This window comes from Sardina pilchardus, chromosome 23, assembly GCF_963854185.1.
Source record: "Sardina pilchardus chromosome 23, fSarPil1.1, whole genome shotgun sequence".
Lineage (NCBI taxonomy): Eukaryota > Metazoa > Chordata > Actinopteri > Clupeiformes > Clupeidae > Sardina > Sardina pilchardus.
In genome coordinates this window covers 3,842,107-3,854,606 of record NC_085016.1, presented here as the reverse complement: position 1 = coordinate 3,854,606, position 12,500 = coordinate 3,842,107, and the positions used below count along the sequence as shown (strand labels likewise).

Sequence of the window (12,500 nt, the reverse complement as noted above, 5' to 3'; positions counted from 1 at the left end):
AAGGGGGAGGCGCTGTACCGTGATGTGTGTATCCGTGTGTGTGTGTGTGTGTGTGTGTACACTGGTGGTGGTGGAGTACGGTGGGGTGGCTGCTTGTCTCAGCACATGTTCCGGTGGGTGAAGATGAAGCGCTCTGGGCTGTGTGTGCGTGTGTGTGTGTGTGTGTGTGTGTGTGTGCGCGTGTGTGTGTGTGTGTTCCGGTGGGTGAAGATGAGGCGCTCTGGGCTGCCGCTGTCCTGACCCGGGATCAGGTTTCCACCGCAGCGCCGACCGACCGCGACAGCTACGACCCCCGAGCACTACTGGCCCTGGCAACGGCAACGGCAGCCGCCTCTCGGCAGAGAGGTCACGCAGGGAGACGAGGAGAGAGGAGGAGAAGGAGAAGAGAGAAGAGGAGAAGGAGGAGAGAGAGGAGGAGGAGAGGAGAGGAGAGAGGAGGTGAAGAGGAGAGAGGAGAGAAGAGAGAAGAGGAGAGAGGAGGAGGAGGGAGGACTTATGCTAATGCTAACCCTAACACTAACAGAGCTGGAACCAAGAAGATTCCCGCAATAAAACAGAGAGAAACTAGAAAAGCACTGCGAGAGCGCAGAGCAGACCTCTCTGCCAAGCGCCTCCTGGATCCTCGCTTCTTCCTGGGTCACTGCAGACCTTTCCTGAAAATGTCATCGAAATCCGTCCATAACTTTTTGAGTTATGACACACAGACAAACAAACAAACCTTGATGAAAACATAATATATGTATCCCCGCATACTGCAACTAAGGATGGATAAGGAACCACAGAGCTTCCTCATATGTACTTCAGCTGAGGATGAGGAAGATGAGGAAGATGAGGGAACCACGGCAACCAACAAACTACAGCTGAGGATGAGGAAGATGAGAGGACCACGGCATCTCTATTGAGCACAGCTTAGGATGAATAGGAGGAAGATGAGTCTATAGGATCCTTACATACAGTAGCTGAGCATGAGGAAGATGAGTAGGGAGCACAGCATCTTCAGCTGAGGATGAGGAAGATGAGTAGGGAACACCTGAGGCTGAGGATGGGCAGAATGAGCAGAGGGAACCACAACATTCCCACTAAGAGCATCTGAGGAAGAGGAAGATGAGGGAACCACAACATTCCCACTAAGAGCATCTGAGGAAGAAGAAGATGAGGGAACCACAACATTCCCACTAAGAGCATCTGAGGAAGAAGAAGATGAGGGAACCACAACATCCACTAAAGGCGTAAACGAGCCCCTCCTGGCATGTCACCCAAACCCACTCAATCAAGTTGAAAAACATACACGACGACAGCTGGACTAACGTGGCCAATGGACCAGCTGGTTTATAACCAGCACTCAAACTTATTCCTGCACTCTACCTTTTTAACAAATGTTCCTAGAACTGTTGTGAGAATTGTTCATGCTTTTTTCAGAAAAGCATGAACTGTTTACCATGTTGTAAGTCGCTCTTGCTAAAACGCGTCAAGCCAAATGTAATGTAATGTAATGATTCCCATCAGACACAACAATGACAATGCCTGTGTGGCTACATATGCCACTGATTCCATGCAATGCAACTCCAACCAGCTGACTTGTCAGTGACAGTCACACGGTCCCCAGTCAGATGAACAAGCATCATAAAAATCCTGAAATTGCTGTCCGATTGTCAGAGCAGTCGTTCACTGCCCCTGCATGTGACCCGTGAAGGTCATCTAGCCTCAGCATTGCAGCAGTGACCAGACCCGTGAAGGTCATCTATCCTCAGCATTGCAGCAGTGACCAGACCCGTGAAGGTCATCTAGCCTCAGCATTGCAGCAGTGACCAGACCCGTGAAGGTCATCTAGCCTCAGCGTTATTATACACAAGCACATAGTCGGAGTTATGTCGATTTATTACATAGTTATTACATAGACTAACATAGGCTAAGGTACTAGGCTGGTAGACTAATTGTAATACGTTTATCAACAAAACTGCTGCTGTCTCAATGATAACAACATCTCATTTCAGAGTTTGTCGTTCACTTATTATTTAAGCATTAAGCATTATAAATATAACATCGTCTTTTGGCGTTTATGGCGACGACATGCATTCCTTTAGGGATACTGAACATTGTCTAACCATCGTGATTCCGATCGGTGCGGTTTTCAGCACAAACACTCATTGCAATCTTCTCATGGAGAGCCCTGTTCTATGATGCATTCTATGGCTATGGCTATGGCTATGGCTATGGCTATGGCTATGGTTATTTAGCAGACGCCTTTGTCCAAAGCGACATACAAATAAATAACAATACAAATTAAATTAACAGTGAACAATTACAAACTAGGGAGAGTAGTAATATTATCAGTAAAACAATAATTTTAAGCACTAACCTAATGAGAAATAAAACAGTGAAATGAGAATAGCAATCAAATAAGTCACTCAGTTAATTATATATAATAATAATAATAACTAAAGCATGGTATTGCATTCTGACCCGTAGTTGCACACACGTTTTCGTAACGTTGCATATAAATCCATATGGACTGCCCTACTAAAGGAAACATGCAGTAATACGCAAACAATGAAACTGAGAAAAATTTCTTTTAACATTTCACAATGTCCAGCCTAACATGTTGTCGGTATTACTGGGGTGTGTGTGTGTGTGTGTGTGTGTGTGTGTGTGTGTGTGTGTGTGTGTGTGTGTGTTGTAGTGTGTTGTAGTGTGTTGCAGTGTGGTAATACATCCATGTGATATCTAGGATTCGTTTTACGTTCTCAACAACACAGAAGCAAATCTTGTGAGCAGATGCGTCGTGTTGTGACTGCGGAGTGCCTCTGTGCGGCGGAGTAGCTCAGGCGTGAGTGAGGAGTCGCGGGCTGGAGTGTGTGTGTGTGTGTGTGTGTGTGTGTGTGTGCGTGAGTGAGGAGTCGCGGGCTGGACCAGGGTGACCCTGCTGTCAGGTGCAGAACTCCGAGTTCCATGGACACGCGTCACGGCCACTGGTCCCCGCGTTCCTAATGTCCCTAACACTGCGCTGCTGGAAGGACACACAGTCCTTTACTGCCCCTCTTCTACGCTTATAGGTTCCTATAACACACACACACACACACAGTCCTTTACTGCCCCTCTTCTACGCTTATAGGTTCCTATAACACACACACACACACACAGTCCTTTACTGCCCCTCTTCTACGCTTATAGGTTCCTATAACACACACACACACACACAGTCCTTTACTGCCCCTCTTCTACGCTTATAGGTTCCTATAACACACACACACACACACACACACACACAGTCCTTTACTGCCCCTCTTCTACGCTTATAGGTTCCTATAACACACACACACACACACACACACACAGTCCTTTACTGCCCCTCTTCTACGCTTATAGGTTCCTATAACACACACACACACACACACACACACAGTCCTTTACTGCCCCTCTTCTACGCTTATAGGTTCCTATAACACACACACACACACACAGTCCTTTACTGCCCCTCTTCTACGCTTATAGGTTCCTATAACACACACACACACACACAGTCCTTTACTGCCCCTCTTCTACGCTTATAGGTTCCTATAACACACACACACACACACACACACACACACACAGTCCTTTACTGCCCCTCTTCTACGCTTATAGGTTCCTATAACACACACACACACACACACACACACACACACACAGTCCTTTACTGCCCCTCTTCTACGCTTATAGGTTCCTATAACACACACACACACACACACACACACACACACAGTCCTTTACTGCCCCTCTTCTACGCTTATAGGTTCCTATAACACACACACACACACACACACACACACACACACACACACACACACACACAGTCCTTTACTGCCCCTCTTCTACGCTCATAGGTTCCTATAACACACACACACACACAGTCCTTTACTGCCCCTCTTCTACGCTTATAGGTTCCTATAACACACACACACACACACACACACACACACACAGTCCTTTACTGCCCCTCTTCTACGCTTATAGGTTCCTATAACACACACACACACACACACACACACACACACACACACACACACACACACACACACACACACACACACACACACACAGTCCTTTACTGCCCCTCTTCTACGCTTATAGGTTCCTGATGCGTGAGGTACAAACTACAGCACACTATGACACACACACACACACTATGACACACACACACACACACACACACACACACAGGACTTTTATTTACTGCCCCTCTACGCTTAGTTTCCTGATGCGTGTATGAGGTACACACTATACAACACACACACACACACACACACACACACACTTTTTTTACTGGTCCTCTAGATGCTTAGTTTCCTGATGCGTGTATGAGGTACAAACTACAACACACTACGACACACACACACACACACACATACTGTACAGCGCTCACTTCTCCGAGTGCTCGGGGGAGTTGCCCTGGTATTGCCTCCTGCTTGGCACACGTTGGCACACATTAGCGACGCTATCAGCTGCCGCAGAGACGGTCATGTAAAAACGACCTACAAAGAGGGCAGCGTAATTGAGCACTTAGCGCGTGTTCCTCCAGAAAATGGAGAAATAACTCACAAGACCTGACAGAGAGGTCACACAACACCAGACAACAGAGAGAGGACGCCACACACACACACACACACACACACACACACACACACACATTTCCACGCCTCCACCCCACCGCCAACCCTGCGCTGGACGCAGATAGCCACTCTAGGGGCTTCCGTAGAGCGCAGAGCTCGGACACGGCCAAATCCCGTATATCACAACGTTAGCAAAAGTGAAACCAAGTGCTGAGCCACCCTGCTGTGAGTCGGAACCGCTCCAGAATGGAATACCTAATAGGTTCCTCCTCGGTCTGAGAGAGAACCGCTCCAGAATGGAATACCTAATAGGTTCCTCCTCGGTCTGAGAGAGAACCGCTCCAGAATGGAATACCTAATAGGTTCCTCCTCGGTCTGAGAGAGAACCGCTCCAGAATGTAATACCTAACAGGTTCCTCCTCGGTCTGAGAGAGAACCGCTCCAGAATGTAATACCTAACAGGTTCTTCCTCGGTCTGAGAGAGAACCGCTCCAGAATGTAATACCTAACAGGTTCCTCCTCGGTCTGAGAGAGAACCGCTCCAGAATGTAATACCTAACAGGTTCCTCCTCGGTCTGAGAGAGAACCGCTCCAGAATGTAATACCTAACAGGTTCCTCCTCGGTCTGAGAGAGAACCGCTCCAGAATGTAATACCTAATAGGTTCTTCCTCGGTTTATGACACCTCTCCACCGCTGTGCTCCGTGAAAGTAAGAACGTTGCATGCAGAAAAAAAAAAAAAAAAAAAAAAGACAGGAAACCGCCACCAAAAGCATAACCTCTTTGTCAGTGTAAAAATATATATATAAAAAAAAAAACCTCAAGAGGGCTTTCCAAAGTATGTGGAAATGACGGGGTTTAAGGGGGTGAGCTGAGGGTCAAGTCTTATTTTCTTCATCCCTTCATCCCTTTATGACCACGCTGGCACTGCACGGCCTGCGTCTGCAGGCTTAACCTTTGAACCCACCACAGCAGTTCTGCAGCACAGCACAGTTCTCCAATCCTGATGAGGGAACCGCGCTGGATACGGTTCTGGCCTACAGAACACCATGTTTAGAGGCTATGCTATGCTATGCTATCTGAAGAATTGCTCTGTAGAACTCAGATATGCTAAAACAAATAGTGACTTCATTACGACAACCCCAAGACTGTACAGACAAACAGACAGACAGACAGACAATCCTAAGACTGTAAAAACAAATAGACAGACAGACAGACTGAGACAGACAACTGTATGACTGTACAAACAAACAAACAAACAAACAGACAAACAGACAGGCAGACAGACAGGGGATAATGCACTAGATAAACTATAAAGGCTGTTCTAGACCCATGCTGGTGGATAGACAGCACTTTCCTAGTATAGAGCTACTAAAAGATGCAAAGTGTTTTCTGTTTTTAAGATGGGGGGAGGGGAGGGGAGGGGCACTCACTCCCCTGGACCTGTAGGGTGAGAACAGACAGGATGGCCTGTTTTTCAGAGGGCAGTTGAAGGCTAGCACTGCGCACACAGAAGGGTCTAATCTATGGCTACTCCTGACAGGTAGGAGGCGCTGTTGCAAAGCAGGGCTACACACAGGTGCGCGCGCTGTTCTTTACTAACCAGGCATTGATGGCTGACGTCCTCATACGTGTCCTCTATGCTGATTGGCTGGACCTGAGTGTGGGAGGAGATGCAGGAGCAGTCCTATTGGAGAGGAGGAGGAGTGAGGAGGAATGAGACACACCCCCCCATGGGAGAGGCGGGGTCAGGTGTACAGGCCACGCCCACATGAGATGACAGACAGGTTAGGGAGGACACGCCCCCATGAGATGACAGACAGGTTAGAGAGGACACGCCCCCATGAGATGACAGACAGGTTAGGGAGGACACGCCCCCATGAGATGACGGACAGGTTAGAGAGGACACACTCAGAAAACCAGGAACCTTTCCAGACCACTTCGCCTTATCCTCACGGACAAAACTTAAACAAGTTCTGAAAAAGTGGTTCCGCAAATGGTTCCATCTACAACCATTTGGAGAGAACCCTCAGAAAGGGTTTCCCGATTGGGATAAGGTGAAGCACTTGTTTTCTGAGTGTGTGTGAGGAGAGGAGAGGAGAGGAGAGGCATGCCGTTCTTTGTAATGAGAAGTCGTGAGAATGAGCATGACAGCCTGGAGAGTGACAGAACGACTCGGTTCACTGGGAGGACAGGAGAGATTACCCTGAGTCACACACACACATGCACACACATGCACACACACACACACACACACACACACACACACACACACACACACACACACACACACACACACACACACACACACAGGGCAAATCACTCTGAAATGGATCACATCTGGGCAAGTTCAGGGCCAGAGGTCTCTGCTGTCTGCCAGAGGTGTAAACCCCTCAGTTACGGGATGGAGGTGGAATGAGCCGTGAATTACAGCAGAGAACTGACAGAGTATTAGAGAGAGGGATAGAGAGAGAGAATGAGAGAGAGAGAGAGGGAGGGAGGGATGAGGATGGAAAGAGAGAGGAAGAGAGGGAAAGATAGAAGAAAGGAAAGAGAGGAGGTACAGGGAGAGAGAGATGGATAGAAAAGAAGATGGGAGGGAGAAAGACAGAGAAAGGTGTGGAGGAAGAGCGAGATGGAGAGGAAGAAAGAGGGGATAGAGAGAGAGAGTTGGAGAGGAGGAGGAGGAGATGATAGAGAGAGAGAGAGAGAGAGAGAGAGAGAGGAAGAAAGAGGGGATAGAGAGAGAGATGGAGAGGAAGAAAGAGGGGATGATAGATAGAGAGAGATGGACAGGAGGAGGATAGGTGAAGAGGGGATAGAGAGAGATGGAGAGGAGGAGGAGGAGAGGGAAAGAGGGGATAGAGAGAGAGATGGAGAGGAGGAGCAGAGGAAGAAAGAGGGAATAGAGAGAGAGAGAGTTGGAGAGGAGGGGGAAGAGGGGATAGAGAGAGAGGAGAGGAGGAGGGGGAAAGAGGGGACAGAGAGAGAGATGGAGAGGAGGAAGAGAGAGAAGAGGGATAGATGCTAATGGTGATCTGCTGGCCTGCTCTGCTCTCTCTAGAGTGGATTAGAGATTAATGGGGACATTACCTAGTTAATATACCGGCTAGATCTGCCCAGGGAACAACACACCGGGCTATCTACAGTCAAAATAATATAGAGCGACACAAAAGTATTACTCATAACCCTTTGCTCAAGTCCACACACACACACACACACACACACACACACACACACACACACACACACACACACACACACACACACACACACACACACACTACGAGGCTATGCACAATCAACACGACCTCCCGGAGCCTAGATGTCAAGATGCGGAAAGGTTAAAGAAGACGCACATGCCAACTGACGAGGTGGTTATTTGTGCAGCATTAGCGGACGGCAGGAGAAAGCGCGGGGACTTACCAAGAACGACATGTGTTCCTCTTGGCGGCAACGGCTCTTCACGCGAGGGCATTTATCCGTTTCTCAAGATGCGCCTCTGAGGGAAGAAGGCAAGAGGAGGAGAGGATGAGGGACCAGCTCGTGTGTTAGCGCGCGCGCGCGCGCGTGTGTGTGTGTGAGAGAGAGAGAGTGAGTGAGTATGAGAGAGTCAGAGGGAGAGAGAAAATGAGAAACTATGACACACACGCACACACACAGAGACACACAAAAAATCAATGGCAACGTCAGCTCCCATTTCCTCGCCGTTCCCCTCGGGCATACCCCGTCTCGAGCATGGTGTCTACCGGACTACAAAGAGTATAGGCGACAGCGGCTCGCTCACCTGACTGCAAGTGCAGAAAAACACCGGGATTTCGCTGCGTATTTCCGCCGTTCCTCATTGGCATCGGCGCCCTGGCAGAGATACTCCGTCCGTTTCCTTTAAGGAAAAATGATTAATAGGGATAATAAAGCGGTTCAGGGCCGGGCTGAAGGAAGCGTCATCGTAATAGCCATCTAACGACACTTGAATAGTCTATTTGTCTCCATCAGCTTAATTGCACGAACAAGAATAGACATTTTCTTGCACTGGGCTGTTGATAAACTAGACACATTTCAAACAGCGCACACCCACCTCTATCAATAATTAAAATCCCTGAAATTGATCTGTCTAAACGCTAGTGTCTGCCACTCATTTCCTCAGCTTTTCTCAAATTCCTTGCGAGTATTTCGCGTGTTTCTGACCTCTATCAAAGAGCACAGGCAAACACATTGCTATTCTAAACCATCGCTCGACTCCGTGCGCATGAACGGACGCATTTGTCTGTGAATGGACATCTGAAGTCGACGCGGGAGCGCGTGTTTCTTTAATTCCGGCACAAGGGCGCAGAGAATGGGGTCTTTGACCGTGAACCGGTCCGTTATTCGCGCTGACGGGACGGACGTCGCATCAGTTTTGGTCATGATGTGGCAGGCAACGTGCTGTGACAGCTGGTGATGGGGTGCTTGTTTGTTCTTGAGCAAAATAATTTCATGACAAACAATAACAAACCACTTTTTGCAAAGAATTAAAGAAAGAAAGAACAAAAGAAAGCTCTATCCGTAGATAGGTCGAGGCCTATTATTTTCAACAAACCCGTTACCCTCGAAGAACCCAAATAATAGGCCTAGCTTATAAGATATCCTAGGCTACTATAACCTGCCTCTCATCCAAGCTGTGGAAAAGAAGACTGGACAATAGCAATAGGCATGATGAATATTGCACAACACTGATGAGTAATCCCCTCAATAACCCCCCACACCTAATGTAGTCTGTAGGATGGCCTGTCAACCAAATCCACTCAACTGAAGCTGAGGTTGACTCCGCTCTTATCCATCTCAACTAACTAGCCCTTCGCTCTTGTAGGCTTCAGGCGACGTTGCGTTAAGTAGCAGAGTGTTGCAACGGCTTAAATATCGGTTTGTATTTGACAATCAATGGCTACCCCAGACCAATGTGTTAAACCGACATTCCCTGTCAGGAATATAATAACAGTAGTCTTAACTGAATTTGCATGGGAACAATGGCTTCGTAGTCTAATGCAGTCTTCTTCACAGGCAAAGCTAACCAAGCGTCCCAACGTAATCTGAGTAGGCAGGCAACTGTAATCGGCTATGATTTGTAGGTCATGAATAGTTTGGACATTTAGGGTAGTTGTTATAATTACCCTAATGATGATTCGTGGGCATATTTAAACTCAAAGAGGCCTATAAACAGCGGAATATGTCATAGTCAGAAACCAAAACTTAACTTTAACTTTAAATGCGACTTTGAACAAGTGTTGGCTAACTTAGTTTCTCGTAAACTTACCATGGTTTTGATTGAGAATAGGAAATGGTCACTCACAACCTGAAACTGTTGCAACTATACCTTGGACACATCAGAAAACCATGTCAGATATGTACACACAAGAAAACAAATCTTCCCTGAAATCAAGTTAACATTCTCAAGTGGGCTGTTCCAACGTATCGCCCTTCTCCCAGCTGATCTGACGCAATGACGCTCCATACGTAGACCACAACAAAATAAAGGCAAAATAAATATATCACATAAATCACACTCTCCATTATTCAAATATAATTGCCTACGTATTCATTACTCATGTATTTATCATCACGTATCATAACATATCATCGGCGTGAATGGGAGCTCGTTCCCAAAATTACTTTTATTTTTTAATCTTCGAACACAGACGTCCCATGTTGATGACGTCACACGATATTGGCATGTCTACTTTTGATGTCGAAATGTAGCCTTCGCCTGCCCCAACTCTGCCCAACTACTCCCTCCCTCGCTTGTTCATTGTCTAAACGTTAGATTGGGCACTGACAGGGGCACATGCACATCCCACGGCGGTTTAAAACGTATTTGACAGGTATGTTCTCATTCATTACACTTTAAACCCATTGGTTGTCTAAACGTTTAAAGCAAGTAAGGCAAAATAGGCATTTTCTCTGTGAAAGATGAACCAGAAATCACGAATGTTCCCCTTTAGCCTAGCCTTCTGGCTAACGTCAGTTTTGATATCATTCCAGTGACCATCTGCCGCTACCCACACATTTGAAAATTGCTGTTTTCAACTGGCTCTTGTGTTGTTGTTGTAAATTGACTTGTGAAAAAGACGACAAACATTTCTCTTGTTCACTATCAATTACTGTGGATATGGACACAAATTCTGTCTTTCTGTTTTGTGTCCGCGAAGATGCTTTCAAAAAGCCAAAACTGAACGTCAGCGACAATACACATCGCCACTGTTTTTTTGACAATCGCACCTCTACCGTTAGCTTGTGCCAAATATTTGGCATTTGTTTGTTATGAAAGAGCACTGATTATAATTCCATATCTATGTGAAGCATCATTTGTTGTTTAATACGGCAGATTAAAGGGGAAAAGCTTTCTGCCTCAGAGCCGTCGGATCTTCCTCAAATGTAGCCTAATCCGTCGCGCTGTTGTTTTTCATCATCCATAATCATGGCAGTCAGCTTTTCTCCTGATATGAGTAGACTATCTGCCCGTTTTGCCGCAGGTTGAACGCTCGTTTACAAACACATATAACCTGTTGTGCTGAGAAGATCGAGCACCACCCTGTATCACTTTGGCGGTTCACTGTAGAGCTGTGATGTAAACGTAAACAAAAGTAAGGCATCTGGCCGACCTGCCGTTGTTTTCATCAGATGATGTAAGTGGGGCTCTGTTCAATATGACCTCTGCTTTTGAGCGAGAAAACAGTGCAGTGCTCCACTCACTCAGAAGCAATTTAGGGGGGGAGAAACGTTTCCTTATAATTTATTTATGATAGAGCATTGAGCCATACACACAACGGATCGCACACAGAATCGCACACTGTCTGAATGCAGACTGTAGGACATACCGTGCTTGTCACAATCCTGTACATAGGGAATGTTATTGCTTGCAAGTTTGCACGAAAAACAAACTCAGATGTCTTCAATTTAGGATATGAAATTGTGTTTTTGGATCTTGCTCCGCTTGTGAATCACAGAATAACCACGTTTGAGCCAACAAGACTGACCGTTACTGTCCTGCGTTGTGCTGGACGGTGTGTGTACCCCCGGTGGGTCTCACGTGCTCTCAGGAGGCCAGTGGCCGTTACACTAATGAGAGACATGCCACTGGGAGTTTAGTTGTTAGTCAAGGGTCAGAGGTGGGACACACACACACACACACACACACACACACACAGAGGTGGGACACACGCACACGGGGAGTAGAAGAGAAGGCATCCTGTATTAGGACCAATATTTACACACACACACACACACACACACACACACACACACACACACACACACGAATGAGAAGAGAAGAGAAGAGAAGACATCCTGTATTAAGACCAATATTTACACACACAGTGGCAGGGACAAGGCGGCAGAATTAACATCCGAATATCAGAAAAGGAAGTCAGCTCTTCTTATTTGGTTACACTAGCGATGACTGCTTGATTATGGCGAAAATCACTGTCACCATTAATTTGTTTAATATTGACATCACAATTATTAAACACGGCTACTCTGTGATTTTGGACCTATCATCCATTTTCAAAACTTATTTTGTTTACATTTGTGTTGAATATTACATTTGATCCAGCAGAAAATACAATGCAAAAAGATAATGCACAAGACAACTTAAGACAAAAGAAGAGCATTGTTATGAAACTGTAGCTAAATAATCGTCATATTTCCGTTAGTCTATGTTTCCATAATTGTTGAAAGTCATAATCACGATTAATCGATTAATTTGATTAGTTGCACAGCCCTAGACACAAGTGTGTGTGTGTGTGTGTGTGTGTGTGTGTGTGTGTGTGTGTGTGAGAGTGAGGTAGTCATCTTTCCTGCTCGACTGGAGCTGACTGACTCATTACAGCGTGTCTTCGTGTTTTGTGCAGTGTATTTAAATGATTGTGTGTGTGTG

The 12,500-nt window shown here is 46.5% G+C and overlaps 2 protein-coding genes across 2 annotated transcripts in view; one reads left to right on the top strand and one right to left on the bottom strand.

Annotated features, from left to right (window-relative positions):
- stradb (STE20 related adaptor beta) overlaps positions 1-10,038 on the bottom strand; it is a 19,745-nt gene extending 9,707 nt beyond the window's left edge. The window contains exons 1-4 of the mRNA XM_062528070.1: positions 9,882-10,038; positions 8,376-8,471; positions 8,015-8,090; positions 6,192-6,275 (exon numbers count right to left, since the gene is read on the bottom strand). Of these exons, the coding sequence (XP_062384054.1) occupies positions 6,192-6,275; positions 8,015-8,026 (96 nt within the window). The 5' untranslated portion in view covers positions 8,027-8,090; positions 8,376-8,471; positions 9,882-10,038. The remainder of the gene's footprint in view (positions 1-6,191; positions 6,276-8,014; positions 8,091-8,375; positions 8,472-9,881) is intronic.
- Positions 10,039-10,361: 323 nt separating this feature from the next.
- Positions 10,362-12,500, top strand: part of trak2 (trafficking protein, kinesin binding 2) — a 25,317-nt gene continuing 23,178 nt past the window's right edge. Inside the window, exon 1 of the mRNA XM_062528551.1 lies at positions 10,362-10,446. The gene's annotated coding sequence lies outside the window, so the exon portion shown is untranslated. The remainder of the gene's footprint in view (positions 10,447-12,500) is intronic.